The sequence below is a fragment of the Cotesia typhae genome, unplaced genomic scaffold, assembly GCF_013202065.1.
Source record: "Cotesia typhae breed Kobodo isofemale line unplaced genomic scaffold, CoteBio_Ctyphae scaffold_121, whole genome shotgun sequence".
Classification (NCBI taxonomy): domain Eukaryota; kingdom Metazoa; phylum Arthropoda; class Insecta; order Hymenoptera; family Braconidae; genus Cotesia; species Cotesia typhae.
Window position 1 is genome coordinate 751,621 of NW_027423773.1, and position 17,237 is coordinate 768,857.

The window sequence follows — 17,237 nt, forward strand, 5'->3', positions numbered from 1 at the left end:
TTGATGACACTCTCTATAAATCCCCAGTCTATAAATCCCTACCGTCGAGTGTTTACCAGCCAGTCGTGGTTAAACCACCGCACAACCTAGAAATGCTCTATTATAAATTAAAAGTGAAGATGTTAAAGCTAAGTGTAATTTTGCTCTACAGTATGCTTTCTGTTGATGCCGGAAAAAGTTGCAATGGAACAACTTCTGATTTTCCAGAAGTTACAACTCCCCTCGGGAAAGTCAAAGGGTCCCTGATGACAACGCGATTGGGCAAGACGATATATGCCTTTCGCGGGATTAAATATGGTGAATCTCCTACTGGTCAGCAGCGTTTTAAAGTAAGCTTGCTGAATTATTAATTTTAGCAAGAATTTTTAAGTTTGTTGGTCTTGCAGCAAGCAGAGCCAGTGAAGCCTTGGGAAGGGACCTTTGATGCTTCAAAAGAAGGCCCTTCTTGCGGGTGGCTTGAATCTAAGCTCCAATCGGAAGACTGTCTTCGTTTAAACGTCTACACTACGAAGGTGAGTCGCTAATTCTGATTTCTGATTATTGTTGATCCTCTGCAACAATCTTCTTTAGCTTGCAAAAGCAGAAAGTGCTCCTCGTCCAGTAGTAGTCTTCTTCCACCCCGGCGGATTCTGGTCCCGGTCCGGACAAAGTTACATCTACGGTCCTGAATACCTATTAGACGAAGACATCATTTTGGTAACCTGCAACTATAGAATTGGAGCTTTAGGATTTTTCAGTACCGGCGATAGCTTAGCTCCGGGAAATCTAGGTCTGAAGGACCAAGTGGAGGTGCTTCGGTTCATCCAGAAGAACATCAGAAGCTTCAACGGTGACCCAAACAGCGTCACTATAACGGGCCAGAGTGCTGGAGGCTGGAGTGTCTCTCTCCATTTGGTCTCTCCGATGTCTAAAGGGCTCTTCCATCGAGCTATAGTCCAGTCTGGAGCAGCTACCTACCAGAATCCGCTTCCGCCTAATCAGAAAGACCTGGCTAAGAAACTAGCTCGGCTGTTGGATTGTCCTACAGACACCACTGGGTCTATGTTGCTTTGTCTGAACACGAAGCCCTTTGAGGACATCGTTGCTACTCTGCCGAAGTTTTGGAAGTGGCACGGAGATCCTATTTTAGTTTGGACGCCGGTTGTAGAGCCAGATGTCCCGGGGATTGAACGGTTTCTTGTTGAGCAACCAGTTGAATCCATCAAGCACAGAAGGTTTGAACAAGTTCCTATCATTGGCGGGATTGTCAAGGACGAATTCGCTGGAGTTGTTGTTGGTAGGCTGATTTAACATCAGCTAGCTTATATTGATCAGCTGGACAATTTAAATTGTGCTTGATATTGCAGGAGTTGTTCAAGCAGCGCGAAAAGGCGACAATTCGGTGTTTGATGACATCAATGCTAATTTTACTACTATTGCGCCTATAAGTTACTTTTACGAGCGAGGAACCAACAGATCCTTGGAAATCAGTCAAGATCTAAGGGAATTCTACTTTAAGGGAAAACCTGTTGAAAAAGACAACTATGTCGGCCTCGGAGAGGTAAGTAATTAATTTTTTATAAACTTCTAGTCGTTTAATCCAAACAATAACAAAAAAATGTTGCGTAATTTCTATAATTACACTTTTAATCACCAAATTGTTATCAGTTATACGCAGACAGTGTAACTATCTTTGGTGTACATCGATTTATCAACCTAATTGATAAATACTCGAGCAAACCTGTTTATTACTACAACTTTGCTTATCAAGGTCGATACAGCCACGTTTATTGGGCGGACAAAAAACCATTTGGTAACTAATCCATCTATTTTTCAAAAAGAACATAGAAAATAATATATTATATATTATATCTCTTTGCAGGAGTCGTTCATGAAGACGATTTGCTTTATCTGTTTAAAAAAGAAGAATTTTCCGCTATTGGAGGAAATGATCCCGAAGTTTTGACTTTGAGACGCATGACGTCGATGTGGGAGAACTTTGCAAGGACTGGCGAACCAATTCCCGTTGGCAATCCTGACTTTTCTGGCTTTATTTGGACTCCGTTTACCCGGGAAAATCCAACGTATCTTGAAATTACGGATACTCTTCAAATTAAGAAGAATTTGTACATTGATAGGATGAACGAGTGGGATAAACTATTTCCTATTGAATATTGAACCAATTAAGTATTTTTTGAATATTACATTTATATTCCTTGTATTACAATTAAATCAAAATTAATAAATAAATTTGTAAAATTGTATGTTTATAACTTTGACAAGGTGCATGAACTGAAAACGTGATTACAATTATCATCATCAAAATAACTTTAACGATCGAATTTATATCGTTGATTGTCAAATTACATATATCTGTCTACTCTAAGTGCACTGATTATTAAAATACTTACTTACTCAGTAAGTACCCGTCTAAACCTGTTTACTGCTACCATTACTCGTCAAGGTCAGCCGCTCAACACGGTCTAGCGAAGAGAGCCTTAGTTCAATAACACTTACAATTGTTGTACTTGTTAATGAATCCCAAAATCCTTATATGGGATACCTTCCTAACGTAATGGAAGCTTTTGAAAGGATATTTCCATTAAAGGAAGCTAATTGCAAGAATGATTTTCAGGGATTCGGTTGATAACAATTAGATTAATAAGATAATAAAAAAATATTATTAAACTTTCCAAATAAATAAACCAGAGTATAAAAATAATAAAATTTCCAAAACTTAGACTTAGATTTTAGGATCTGAAGATTGTAGATTAACAATAGTCTCACTTAATTCCCAGAACTTCTTGGCTTTTGCTGGATCTTTGACTCCAGATGACAGACCGTACTCCTGGAATTGGAAGGAATTGGAAGAGGTGTTAGAAGTAACGAGGATGGAATCAAAAGTTAAGATACTTACCCTGCAATCCAAGAAGTATTTTCCAGTGACTCCTTCAAGTTCTTCTGAAACAGCCAAGTGGATTGTCGTCTGTGCGCCTTGCTTAGGAGTCTTGAAGAATCCACGGATTATCAAGTACAGTCCCCAGGATAATGGAGCTGGAACGCTGCGCCAGATTCCGCTGGAAGACAGAAATAATCATCAGTGGTATCATTAACAAACATCAGATTAAAGGGGGAAGGGATCAAATCATACCTGTCGATCAGACCTGGATGCAAACAATTGACAGTAATTCCAGTGCCTTCCAGACGTCGTGCCAGTTCTAGAGAGAAGACTATGTTCGCGTATTTCGAGACGTAGTACAAGTAAGCCGGGAAGGTTGTCACTGGGTTCAAGTTATCCAGGTTCAGGGAAGCAAGCCGGTATAATTCGGATGCTACCACCACGACTCTAGATGGTTTGGACCGCTTCAACAGATCTGGAAGTTGAAAACTGGAGTTAGGCTACGTTTGTTGGGGGTTTTTAAGTTGGAGATCCAGCTGTTACCTATCAGCAAGTGAGTCAAGAGGAATGGTCCGTACTGATTTGTCGCCATGGTTATTTCAAGGCCATCTTCAGTTGTCTTTTTTCGGAAAGTTTCTGCTGTACCGGCGTTATGGATCAGAACGTCAAGGCGCGACTCCTCGCGGTTTATTTGAGAAGCAAATTCGCGGACGGATTTCAGTGATGAAAGGTCCAAATGTTTGACTACTATGTTGTTGTTTCCGGTTTCTTTCACGAATTCATCTGTTGACGGAATTATTTTTTAGATAGAATAATTCTTAAATGACCTTGTATCTTGTGAAATATTGACATTTTTAACGATATAAGCTCATCGTCCCGACATTACACTCATTGAAACCTTTCATTTGAGTACCCACATTAATTTTTCATATATTTTATATATTTATATATATTTATATATGTTTATATGAAAAATATATAAAAAATGCAAGTGGGTAATCAAATGAAAGCTCTTGCTGAGTGTAACATCGGGACGATGAGCTTATATCATTAAAAAAATGTCACTAGTTAAAAAATTACAGTATAATTTAACAAAGCAAAATTTTATTTATTTATTATCAGACATATTTTCATGCTTATCGTTTTATTACTCTAAATACTTCTCATAAATAAATTACAATAAATTAAAAGACCCCGGAAAGTTAATAATAAATTTCTTCAATGAATAAAATCAGCACAATTATTAATTAATAATTAATCACTTAAAAATAGGAAGTGTGGTCTTACCTTTCAACTTATTAGCAGCTTGGACATTGCGACAGGCCATTATCAACCTAGCCCCGCGGTGTGCTAGATCCCGCGCGGTTTCTTTACCAATGCCCGACGTACATCCCGTAATAATTACTGTTTTTCCGTTCATTTTTCTCTTGCTCTTGCAAACCCCAGTTGTCATGTAGATAAACAGTTGCAGTAATACGAAGAAGAATACTACTGCAGCTACAATTAATGATAGTATCACACCGCACACTAACCACAGTGTTATTTCAATCCCAAAGACCATCATTTGTCTATAAAAAATTTTATTAATTAATTAATAAACAATAAAATGAAAAAAAAATTTTTTATTTCATTATTTGGGAGATTAAAAAATTCTGCTATTGTTGTCGGCAATATCAACAGTCAAGGTAAGCAAGGTAAGCAAGGTAATTTTTTTAATAGACATAAATTTAAATTTAAAAGGACTTTCATCCTTACTCGTAAGTAAAAAAATTTTTTTTATTATTTAATGCCAAAAATTTTTATTTAAAACTTTACTTTAAATTAAAAGAAATTTCTATTTAATTAATCTCGATTTGCGTGAAGAAAGTGAATCGCTTTTTAATTGTTTCTTCCGAGTGCGTTGATATATATATATATATATATATATATATATATATATATATATATATATATATATATATATATATATATATATATATATATATATATATATATATATATATATATATATATGCTTTAACACAGAACTCAATTATTTATGGTAAAAAATATAGTTTCAAAAGGTCAATACAAAAAAAAAAAAAAAAAAAAAAAAAAAAAAAATAAATAACTAATATTTTATCATACATCTGCTTTCAGTTTATCATTATTCAATTATTATTATGTTAATCCTGATTAAACAGGGCATGAAACTTTTTATTAATTTTTTTTTGAAGAAGAAGAAGAAGAAGAGAAATTTTTAATGCACGCACAAGATTTTTCTGACGGGTTAAAAATTTATGAATTTAATTTTACGCGATTTATTGTAAAATTTTAGAAATTTTTTATAAAATTCATAAAATAAAAATAATTCTTTATTTTTCTTAAAATTTTTTTTTTTTTTTTTATAAAAAATTGAAAAATTTTTTTGTATTTAAAAAAAAAAAAATATTTTTTTACAATAAAATTAAAAAAAAAAATTTATTTTATTGTTAAAATTATAAATTGTATCATTTGCAATTTTTAAAAATTATTTTTAATTTCTCTAAAATTTAATTTATAAATAAAATTATTTATTTACTGTAAAATAATTATTAAAATACATATTTATTATAAAATATCCAAAATTTATTATTACATAATTATAATTAATTAATTTAAGCTTACAAGTGCCGGTTGTAATTTTTTTTTCCGTATTTAGAATAATAATTGTAATAGAATTAAATTTGACAGATTGACAGAAAAATTATAAATCATTTTGAGCATTAACATTGATTTAATTAGAATTATTTATAGTAAAAATAATAAATTATTTCGGAAACCAATAATGAAATTATAAAAGAAGCTAATAAAAAAATACTTACATGAAAAACAAGTTTTGGCGTTAACTTGTCAGAAGTTTAGATAAAACTAATGTAAAATGATATTCATGTACAATATTTATATATGATGGAATTATTTTCTCTGAAGCGATACAAAAACTGGACATTACGGTACTCTTCACCTGTAAGATTAAAACCGTGTATCCTCATTCCCCACTTTTATCCGATTTCTCTATACTCTATGCGCCAGTGTGTGTGTGTGTGTTGTGTGTGTTAGCATAGGACAAGTGTGTGTTGTATTAGTACTCTCAAGACGCTATCGAGCGAGAAAGATTGTTCAACAGACTGAGACCGGTATTGAGAATCAAGCATAGTTATAATGACAATGGCCATGAATTTTGTGACGTCACTTGGGATTGCTAAGGTTTTTCCCTTTCCCGAAGAATTTTATCTTGGCGATTTATTTATTTTATTTGAATAAATTTTAGAAAAATTGTCCCTGGTTTTAAAATTGAGAAAAAATTTTTATATCACCAATAATTAATTTATAATGATATAAGTATTTAGAAATGACGTTGTATTTTGAGAACTATTGACATTTTTTAAAATATAAGCTCATCCCACTGTTACACTCATCAAGAGCTTTCATTTGAGTACCCACATGCATTTTTTATATATTTTTCATATATACATATATATATATATATATATATATATATATATATATATATATAAATATATAAAATATATGAAAAATTAATGTGGGTACTCAAATGAAAGCTCTTGATGAGTGTAACATTGGAATGAGCTTATATTTTTAAAAATGTCAATATTTAACAAAGTACAGGGCAATTTAACAATTTAAAAATTACAGCAAAATAAATATAAGAGATTAGGTTATTAAATAAAAAAACAGAATAAATCTTTGAAATATATTAAATAATTTTTTTATTTATCCTCAAGTACACAATAATCAAATATTTAGTGACAAAAAGTCGATTATCAGATATTTATACATATATAATATACTCAACAATCGATAATTGTCAACACAGTAAGCTCATAGCCTCCCGAGATCATATAAAAATTTAAATTTAAATCCAATTACAATTTAAATTCAACCAAATGAACCGTGAAACCCCTTAGACATCACCCTTGAATTAAATAATCGATCATAACTCCCTCGTAAAACAAAACGTATCACAAAGTCTTAATAATAACATAAACATAACCAATAATTACGAATTGGGTAACCTATTTCACCTGATAATAGTCGAAGACTCCCTCCCAGGCGCCAAATCAGGGCGTTCATTTTCAACATTATCTCTATCTTGATCCCTATTGTTCTCCTGACTGCCGCCAGGTGCCTGAAGCGGTTCCTTTTCGGCCTGAACCTCCACTTTGTAGAGAATATCATGGCACAGCGGACACCTGTCCTGAACATAGAGCCATTTTCTCAAGCAAACACCGTGGAAGAAGTGGTTGCACCTTGTCACCTTTGCGCTTCGCATTTCTTGATAACATATGGCGCAAACATCATCGAGAGTGCGCAGTTGCTCAACGTTGGCTTCTGGAAGGGAGTTGATCTTGTAAACCGCGGTGCGTCGCTTCATGAAAACACTCCAGCCGGCTTTAGCTTCGCTCCAAATATTGAAGTACGCGTGAATGCCCATCATAATAGCGCGAATAGCGCCACCGGATTCGAACAGCAGGATCCAGATGCCATTAAAGAAAAGAATAACGCCAAAAGCGAACTCAACAGTGTTTCCAAAGCTGCGGATTACGTAGAGACAGTCGTCCAGCGGCTCCCAGAATGTGCTTCTGTAGGCGTCGAAGAGGAAAAGCCCGTAGATCGCCAAGGACACGCAGACTTTGACGATCACCTCGATGCAGAAAATGGACACAGCCAGGAGCCAGGTGGACAGACTGAAGTGGGACCAGAGGAAGACCAGGAGGACAATTGGAAAGATTATCAGGAAAATGCAGACACTGAGAGCGCGCAAGTGCCTTCTTAGCGCGGGATTGTGCGACGCGCTCAGTGACATCAGTACTGGGTTGACGATGTTGTGGACAAAGTGCAGGACTGCGGTTGACAGCAGGCAAAAGTTCCGGAAGAGCCGCACCAGGCGCTTCTCCCGGTCCAGGGAAGTCAGGCCAGTTTGCAGAGCCAGGATGTAGAACAGGATTGCCGAGACTGTTCCGATGCTCTTCTCTTCGTCGTCCTCGGTGAGGAGCACCCAACGGAAGAAGCACCCAATGTAGTGGCAGATTGATGAAATTATGGAAGTCATTCCCAGCAAGGCGGTCAGAGTTTCACAGCCGTTAACCAGCAACGTTCTGATCAGCGTGGATAGAGTGAAGGAATCCTCGGTGTAGTGGGTGCTCAGCAATTGGACCACCTGCTCCAGGACTCGCAGAAGCCAGAAGGTTCGCAGAACATTGGGAACGTTCAGCCGCATCCACTCGATTTCTGCCAATGCTGACAATCCGTAGTTGCTGATGAACGTTCGTGCGTGGCGGTACCCAGAGTGGATTATCTTTATCATTGAGATGCTGCTGTACCACAGGATGAACTTGCAGACTAGCAGGGGAAGCAGAGCTGCTATTGCTGGAGCGTGGTGCAGGACACTTGGCTGGAAGAATTTGATGGTTAGTTTTTTAGTTCTGCGGGAATTTAATTAGCTTGGGGGGGGGGGGATACTTACAGGCAGCGGAAAGATCCCCAGGATTGTGGGAGTTAGGAAGCTTATGAACAGCAACTTGTCCAGAAGAACGTGACGCGGAGCCAGGTTGATGTAGTAGAAGACTGTCGCCAGGGAAAATTGAAGCAAGTAGTTCTGGATGATGACGCTACCGATTCCGTCCAATAGGTGGCTCAAGCTCACTGGGAGCACGTCCGACACGCTTTTAAGAAGTGTGATGTTCATGTCGTAAGTTGGGGTGTAGGAGATTATTGATTGCATTGTTCTCACGTTAGACCAGTAGGACACGAATATTGTGCCCACTGAGATCAGGTACATGTAGACGATTATTAAATGACCGGTCCAGAGCATAAATATGTAAAGAGAGGCTGCGATACCTGCAATTTTACAGGATTAAGAAGTTAGTTTTAATTTTTTTAGGGAGCGGTCCATCACTTTTATCAATTTGTGCTAGTGTTATTGACTTAAAAAAAAAAAAAAAAAAAAAAAAAACATCGTTTACAAATGATTTAATTTGATAATTTACTCTAATTTTTATTTGCAATATTATAAATCCAAAAAAACCTAGTTGCTTGATAATAAATAATTTTTCTGAACCATAAATATTTAATTTTATGCTATTAACGCTACATGAAAATCATGTTGCCACATGATTTATCTCATGTTACCGCAACATGACAAATCATGTTGCTACCACATGTAGCCAAAACATAATAAATCATGTTGCTGCCACATGACAGTCACTTTTTTCTTTGTCTCAATACTTTTTTTTAATCAGAGCCAGCACTTGGACCTAAAAAAATAATTTCCAGCATAAAATATGACTTAACATAAAACCAGAGCGTTATAAAGTGACAGTGACCCATATAACATAAAACCTCTATGAAATAATAATGCGAAATATTGACTTACCAAAAGAGCAAGCAAAAAACCTCACAAGAGTGAGAACGTATGCTTGAAAAAAGTAACAGTTAATATTAAAAGAGTGTATTAAAGAAGGTTCAGTTGAAGCGACAGAGGCTATCGATCCGACAAGTGTGTTTTGGATACTCGCATATTTGTTGTAATCATAGTCAGTCGCATTAAGGACTATTGCATCCTCCGGCATCCCCACGCCGATTCTCAGTAGCTCGTCAATGATAAACAGCGGTGGTACTCGCATCACCACATTTGCGATCCCCAACATCCGGTCGCCGACTAGCAGATCCATTTTTATTATTTTTCCTTTTTGTTTTTTTTTTCTTTTTATAATTTTGGATCTTTAATTAATCAATTTTTTTTGCTTATCATATTTAATCAGTCGTGTCACGAAAACTCGAATTTAATCCTGAAAAAATAAAATTTATTAGATGTTTTGTGTATTTATTTTGTTTTACTTACGTGTATTTTCATTCGCATGACTAGATACCAACATTAGTCGCTTGAAAATGAAAATTTGAAAAAAAAAAAAAAAAAAAAAAAAGGTTTTCCGTGATAATAGGTTATTATGCAATAAACAAATAAATGACGTAGCAATTTTTATTTTAATCATTATTTTTTAGATAATTCGGGGGTATTATGGACTACAAGGCTTAAATACGAGGTTTATATTAATTAAAGCAATACTAACCTCGAAAAAAATTTGTCGTTAAAAATATTTAGTCCAAAATGTGTATATTTATGACAATAAAGTTATGACTGAGTGTATACACTATTTTAGAGAGTGTGGTTGTGATTGCTCAGTTGTTATAGCAGGAAGCTAGCTACACTCTTTAGGTGAGCGCGAATTTTTGAAATATTTATTAAAATTAAAGATCCAATTTATTATGATTATTTAGGCTGCATTAGAAAATTATCTTTAGATAGGTAATTAAGAAATGAGCTTGTATCTTGAGAAATATTGACATTTTTAAAGATGTAAGCTCATCCTGATGTTACACTCATTGAGACCTTTCATTTGAATACCCACTTGCATTTTTCATATATTTTATATATATATATATATATATATATATATATATATATATATATATATATATATATATATATTTACATATATATATGTATATATGAAAAATATATAAAAAATGCAAGTGGGTAGTCAAATGAAAGCTCTTGGTAAGTGTAACATCAGGATGAGCTTATTTTTTAAAAAATGTCAATATTTAAGAAAGTACAGTGCAATTTAACAAAAGTCATTATTTAATAAAACAAAATTTTATTTATTTACAATTAATTTTATTAATATATTTATCAAAAAATTTTATTTTAATAATTATTTTAACAACTATAATTATTAATTAATTTTTTAATAAAAAAATTCAAAATTTTTCACTTAAAAATTGCACTTAATAAATTATAGTCTTTTTTTTTTTTAATTTAAAAATTAATCATAACATAATTTCTAAAATAGATAAATTGTTGACATGTTTTATCACATAAATAAATAATAACATAAAAAATCAATATTAGCCGTCCAACAAAAACATTTTTCAATAAAAAAAAAAAAAAAAAAAAAAACATTTAAATTTACCAAAAAAAAATCTTCCGACTCACTGAATAATGAATAATAACAGCGCACATCGCGCATGAACAAGATGAATAAATTTCCCGCGTATTTTTGAACGCGATTATTGTGTAAGCGCCCGGAATAAAAATAAACATAAAAGAAAAATAGAAAAAAAAAATTGAACTAGATAGAAAGATCTATGATCTATGGGCCGAGGATCTACGCCCGATAATACGTTACTGTGACTAGCTTGGTATATAGATATCTCAAGGATAAACAAAGAAAAAAGAGGGGGTAATAATTTAATAGTCAGTATGCGTGTGGGAAGGTTGTCGTGACAACAAACTCACATTGATAGCTTCCATCCCACCATCCGAGAAAACAGTACGTGTGCACTCTACTCTTACTATCACGCTCAGTACGCTCTTATTTAACGTAAAGTACTCAGCGTAACTCTGTTTTTTTTTTTTTTTAAATAACTATTACTATACTTAATGTTTTCGTTCTTATACCAATAAAAACAATTAAAGATAATATAATAACAAGTACAATTAAAATTTTACAGTAATATGTTTTTAAATATTTTTATTTTTTAGTTACTTAAATTTTATCAAGTGTTTTTTTTTTTTTTTTTATTTAAATGACGGTAAGTTTTATTTAAAGTATTTGTTTTTCTTCTTTTCGCACTTTTTTTTTTTATTGAAAGGCTAAAAAGTGAAAGGAAAACTCTTTGTTAGAAGGATCAGACATTTTTACGGATGAATATTCCTCAAACTTGGTGAAAATACTTGCGGTCATTTTTTAATAAATTTATAATTTATTATTACAATTGTAATCGGTTACTATTCATCATAATTATAACGCAGATTGAGAAAATCTAATAGATATAATGCACATTCTGGATAACATCCAAGACAAAGAGATCGCGGCTTATTTAATGTTGTCTTCTTTGTTTTCGTGCTTACTCATCGCTTGTTGTGTGTATCGCTAATGTGTTTTTTTGTTTGCGATGATAATGCTGAAAATATCATTTGTTATTGTTTCGATAATGTTATGTCAGATGAACGAGGTTTCGATTTTTTATTAATTTTTTAATTGTGGTTTAATTAATATTTTAAACAAATTTTTTTTTTTTTGTGCTCTCTCAGACCGGTTCCCCATCAGATTTCCTACATTTTTACGGACAAAATTTTTATTTTTAATTAAAAATTGTAAAATATAAATAATAGTATTTTTTATAACAAGATAAATGCAATTTTAGTTTCTAAATTTTGGAGCAATTAAAATCGAATTTATTTTTTTATATTGGAGCCATTAGATTGCAGAAATTTTATTGTTAAAGCTGATAGGAAAATTTTATTAATTTATTAAAAAATTGTGAAAATTTTGGAGTATTTTTTCGTTTAAATTAAGAGAGATAGCTAACTGTGGACAGCAAAAATTTTTTTGTTGAATATTTAACATTTTTTTGTATTAATTTAACACAATTAATGTTAAAGTGTTAAAAATTTTTTAAACAAAATATATTTCGTGTAACACCAAAAAAAATAATCTTGAAATATTTTTAAAAATGTAATTAATGATTTTTTTATAAAAAAAAAAAATTTTTTACTCGAAATTTACGATTTAAAAATTAATTTAAAGCACAAGATTTTCTCAGTGATATTTATTTTCTCTATCTATATGATCTATTTGATATTTACTCATAAAATCGCTTTAACAATTTTTTGTTTGCATGTAAAATAATTATATAATCATTAACATGCGATATTACTTGTTTATATATTTTTTCTCTTTGACTATAAACTATAAACTGTAATTTCCAAGCGCAATAATTTTAATAATACTTGAAGCTTCGAGAGATATCTTAATAGCAGACATTTAACATACGATTGGAATTTAATCACTTTGTTTCCGTTACAGAAATAAAATAATAAAAAAAGTTTAGATAATTGAGACTTTGAAGCCTTTTTATCATACTAATTAATTCATAATCGTATAATTAATAGTGTGCTGTAGTGGAATGACTTATAAAGTTTCTCAAAGAATTATAAATAAATTTATAAATTTATAAATTATTAATTTTAAAAGTTTAAAATTTTAAACAGAAAAAAAATATTTCTAAGCTTTAAAGGTATGAAACAGTAATTAAGATATAAATAAATTTCAGTAATTATCAATTAAAGTTATCTATCTCCTGGTTGGAATGTTTACTTACTCGCTATCTATAAATCCTAGGATCTGAAATTTATTTTTTTTATAAAGGTATTTTAAATTCTGACCTTGAAATAGCGAATCAAACAGGTTTTTCATTCGATAGAGACGAAAATTATCAAAAATCTAATGGCCATATTGGACAGCTGAATATATTTTCCGTAATATAAACTAGGCATTGGCTAGAATTTTATATAAATTCTTCAATTGATTTTTTATTTAATGAAAATTTAGAAAAACTTGGATTTCAAATTAAATTTTTTTTTATTTAAATTTTAGGGAAAAAATTAAACAAATTTGGGAAATAAATTTTTTTTAATTCTAAAAATTAATTTTTTTTTTAATTCTAAAAATAAAAATTTTTTGGTGCTCCTACGAATAACTAATTAAAAAATTTCTTTTAAAATTCAACCTACTTACTAATGAAAACTTTCTTTATTTTCAGAGTCAAATTTCTCTTGCCACAATAACTGATCTCATTGAATATCAATGACTAGTAAGTAAAAAAAAAAAAAAAATAATAATAATAAAAAATCTTCAATAACAATAAAAAAAAATTTTTTTGTTTCCAGATAAACGATATGTGATGAATACTTTAAAATTAACAACTAAGTCCATTAGATGACAAATGATAAAATAATTAGTAACTTATTTTAATGTCAAAATAAAGATAAAATTTATCGAAAATGATTGTCACTCTATGCGATAATTATTTAATTATACTCTGATAATTATCTTGTAATTACCGCTGATATTAAGCAATTTAAGTGATAATTAATTGATTACCAGATATATATATATATATATATATATATATATATATTCATATTTTTATGCATAATTAAATTAAATTTTTTATAAAAATGGAATGTCTACCTTGCGTTAAATTATTACGTTCATCAGAACGTAAACGAAAATTGAGAGTTGACGACGACTTGGAGACCGTTGACGAACGCACAGAAAGATGGAGGAGTATTTACGTTATATATTTTACAATGTTTTTAATGTCTTTAGCGTTCAGTATTGTTTTAACTGGAGTTTGGCCATATTTAGATAAGGTAATTATTTTATTACAATTTATTGTAAGTCAAAATAGTAATTATTAATTATAAATTATTATAATTACTTAAAAAAAAAATTTTTAAACCAAATTTTGGCTTGAAAATATTTTTATAGAAAAAATTCAAAAATTTTATTAATTAATGATTTTTCATTTAACAAACTTTTCTGTTTAGTTAGATCCTAATGTACATAAAGAATTCATTGGGTATGTAGTAGCAGCAAATCCATTTGGGCAGATGTTATTCTCCCCAATAATTGGATGGTGGGGGAATAAGCGTGGATCTGTTCGACTTCCATTATTATTAACATTAGCGCTATTTGTAATTGCATCAGTTATTTATAGTACTCTGGAAATAATTCCTGGGGATAAAAAGACATGGATGGTTGCTGCAAGGTTTATTGTTGGGATTAGTTCAGGTAAATTTTTATTTTAACTCACTGTAGTTGAAAAATACCAAAAAATCCAAAAATTTCTAGACACATAAGTAATAAAATTTCTATTTTAACAGCAAACATCGCTGTAGCGAGATCTTACTTATCAGCTGCAACAAAATTAGCTGAAAGAACAAAAGCCGTGTCAATGGTTTCACTAGCTCAGGTATTAGGATTCGTAGTGGGTCCAGGTCTTCAAGCGGCAGTGACTCCTTTAGGAGATGAAGGGTTTACTATCTGCGGATTGCCTTTTAATATGTACACAATGTCCGGCTGGATAAATGTATTTTTCGGATTGCTTAATTTCATTTTTATCCTGCCCTGGATTTTTAAGGAACACAAAATCGCTGCCCGTGAAGCCATGAGAGATCAAGGAAAAGCTTCTGGTAATTTTACCCAAAAAAATTATTATTTTAAAAAAAAAAAATGCAAGCTTATTTCCGAAAAAAAAAAAAAAAAAAATTACTGACAGCTAAAATTTGAATAGTTCTTTTTTTATAGTTCCTTTTTTTTTTACCGCGGCGCTGCTTGTCTTTTCCATTTTCGTAATTAATGTTAAAAAAAATATTAAAGTAGAAAATTAGGAAATTTAAGCTTTTTAAAATAATTTTAATTAGTTTTACATATTTTTTTTTTTTTTTTTATAGAAAAAGAAGCATGGAAAGCAATAAAGCCAGATTATGTAGCAGCTTGGACGCTCATTTGTGCTTTCATTATTTTAGTTTTCAATTTTGTATTACTAGAAACGTATGTAAATTTTAATTTGTTTTGGTAATTAGAATAATAATTTATTAGTTTAATAAATAATTTTTTTTTTTTTTTTTTTTTATATAGACTCGGTACTCCGTTAACCATGGATCAATTTGCATGGACTAAAAAGGAGTCTCTTTATTATATGGGGATAGTAATGAGTGTCGGGGCTGTTATAGCCTGTGTTGTTTTTGTTATTATTGAGCCCCTGTGCAAAAGGTAATTATTATACTAAAAAAATTAAATAATTTTTTTTAATAAAAAATTAATTTCTTGCGATAGATTTGACGAAAGAAGAGTAATGATTTGGGGCGGATTCCTTGTTATGGTGATTGGACGAATTATTTGTATACCATTGCCTTCTACCGACCCGCCAATAATTGCCGAACGAGAATGTAAGGATAAATTTAGTCGAAAAAAAATTATAAAAATTTTTTTTTAAGTAAAAAAAAAAAAGATACATAATTATTAAATGACCTTGTAACTTGTGAACTATTGACATTTTTTAAGATGTAAGCTCATCATGAGCTTACACTCATTGAGACCTTTCATTTGAATACCCACATTAATTTTTCATATATTTTATATATATATATATATATGTATATATGAAAAATATATAAAAAATGCATGTGGGTACTCAAATGAAAGCTCTTGATGAATCTAATATCAAGATGAGGTTATTTTTTAAAAAACGTCAATATTTAAGAATGTACAGTGCAATTTAACAAAATAAAGCAAAATTGACTTTTTTTGCAGTAATAAATAATGCAAGCTTATCATCAAACGGAACAGAAATAGTAGGCTGCCCAAGTGACCAAGAGTGGTGTCGATATACCCCAGCAATGACAGTGATCCAATTTATAATCGGATACGGCTTTACAACAATCGGGTACCCAGTCGGCGTGACCTTAGTACAAACAATTTTCACAAAAGTCCTCGGACCGCGACCTCAGGGTCTTTGGATGGGAATAATGACCGGAGCAGGATGTGTGGCTCGAGTTCTCGGTCCAGTCTTCGTGGGTTTTATCTACACTCGCTGGGGTACTTATCATACCTTCGGGATCACTGGACTGACTCTTGTGATTGCGATGATCTGGCTGCGAGCTGTCAGCAAGCGTCTCAGCACCAAGAGCAGCTATTTGGGAGTCGCTTCTTCGCCGGAGACTGAGCTTCCAAAGGAAGTCGAGATGCAGGGAGTTGTCTCGGGAAATCTTCCAGTTTCTGAGGATCTTACGGGTGATAAATGCGGGTCTAATGGCGGGAGTATGCAAAATGACGAATTTAAAGCTTTCATTGGTGATAAGGAGACTCATCGTTGAAATTATTATTATTAAATATATTTTTATATGAGATTATGTTTTAATGTACAATTTTTGATTGACTAGAAATTATTAGTTTATTTTTTACAATCTAAAATTTTGACTGAATTTAATAAATATTTTTTTGTCACTGTTTATTGAGAAATCACAAAAATAAAATTTTTTTAAAATAAATTTTTTAATTATTTATAAAATTTAATTAGAATTTTTGAAAATTTTTTTTTTCCAAAATATCCATGATTAATTTTTTTTCTTCGATAAAATTCTTTAAGGAGATCCACGTACCCGCCTAGTGTAAAGAATGTCTAAAAAAAAATAATAATAATTAACCTTTAAAGTGGAAAGTAAATAAAAAAAAATTATATATGGTAAATTCGATATTTAAAGACAGCAAGGTCGATAAATACAAAATAAAATAAACAGGATGATGGTATCATTACTATTCTCAATAAAAAAAGTCTTTTCTCAAGTGTGAAGACAACGACATGCATCACGCACGGTTTGGTCATAATAACATCCGTTGTTTCATTTTTTATTTATTGCTTTTACCTATTTCTAACCCACAAGCTTATCTTACAGATCCTGCAT

At 31.5% G+C, this 17,237-nt stretch overlaps 4 protein-coding genes across 5 annotated transcripts; 2 read left to right on the forward strand and 2 right to left on the reverse strand.

The window, feature by feature from the left end:
- The first annotated feature begins 22 nt into the window (after positions 1-22).
- LOC141533959 (esterase E4) lies at positions 23-2,238 on the forward strand. The gene is made up of 6 exons (XM_074253093.1): positions 23-329; positions 387-512; positions 571-1,276; positions 1,347-1,540; positions 1,648-1,792; positions 1,862-2,238. The coding sequence occupies exons 1-6, from the start codon at positions 93-95 to the stop codon at positions 2,155-2,157; spliced, it is 1,704 nt and encodes a 567-aa protein (XP_074109194.1). The 5' UTR covers positions 23-92; the 3' UTR covers positions 2,158-2,238.
- LOC141533964 (retinol dehydrogenase 14) lies at positions 2,168-5,944 on the reverse strand. The gene is made up of 6 exons (XM_074253101.1): positions 5,722-5,944; positions 4,166-4,446; positions 3,422-3,661; positions 3,131-3,353; positions 2,897-3,056; positions 2,168-2,827 (listed from the first exon to the last, which is right to left on the reverse strand). Exons 2-6 carry the CDS (start codon positions 4,440-4,442, stop codon positions 2,723-2,725), a joined length of 1,005 nt encoding a protein of 334 aa, XP_074109202.1. The 5' UTR covers positions 4,443-4,446; positions 5,722-5,944; the 3' UTR covers positions 2,168-2,722.
- Positions 5,945-6,610: 666 nt separating this feature from the next.
- Positions 6,611-10,094, reverse strand: Trc8 (TRC8 ring finger protein). The gene is made up of 4 exons (XM_074252787.1): positions 9,991-10,094; positions 9,294-9,708; positions 8,385-8,758; positions 6,611-8,312 (listed from the first exon to the last, which is right to left on the reverse strand). Exons 2-4 carry the CDS (start codon positions 9,589-9,591, stop codon positions 6,939-6,941), a joined length of 2,046 nt encoding a protein of 681 aa, XP_074108888.1. The 5' UTR covers positions 9,592-9,708; positions 9,991-10,094; the 3' UTR covers positions 6,611-6,938.
- Positions 10,095-11,306: 1,212 nt separating this feature from the next.
- Cln7 (CLN7/MFS domain-containing 8) lies at positions 11,307-16,823 on the forward strand. Of its 2 annotated transcripts, XM_074252762.1 has the most exons (9): positions 11,307-11,515; positions 13,529-13,579; positions 13,656-14,141; positions 14,319-14,562; positions 14,655-14,963; positions 15,225-15,324; positions 15,412-15,546; positions 15,610-15,722; positions 16,087-16,823. In XM_074252762.1, exons 3-9 carry the CDS (start codon positions 13,947-13,949, stop codon positions 16,647-16,649), a joined length of 1,659 nt encoding a protein of 552 aa, XP_074108863.1. In that variant the 5' UTR covers positions 11,307-11,515; positions 13,529-13,579; positions 13,656-13,946; the 3' UTR covers positions 16,650-16,823. The 2 variants fall into 2 exon arrangements, with proteins under 2 accessions (XP_074108863.1, XP_074108866.1); XM_074252765.1 differs by lacking the exons at positions 11,307-11,515; positions 13,529-13,579 and having other exon boundaries at positions 14,007-14,141; positions 14,323-14,562.
- Positions 16,824-17,237: the final 414 nt, after the last annotated feature.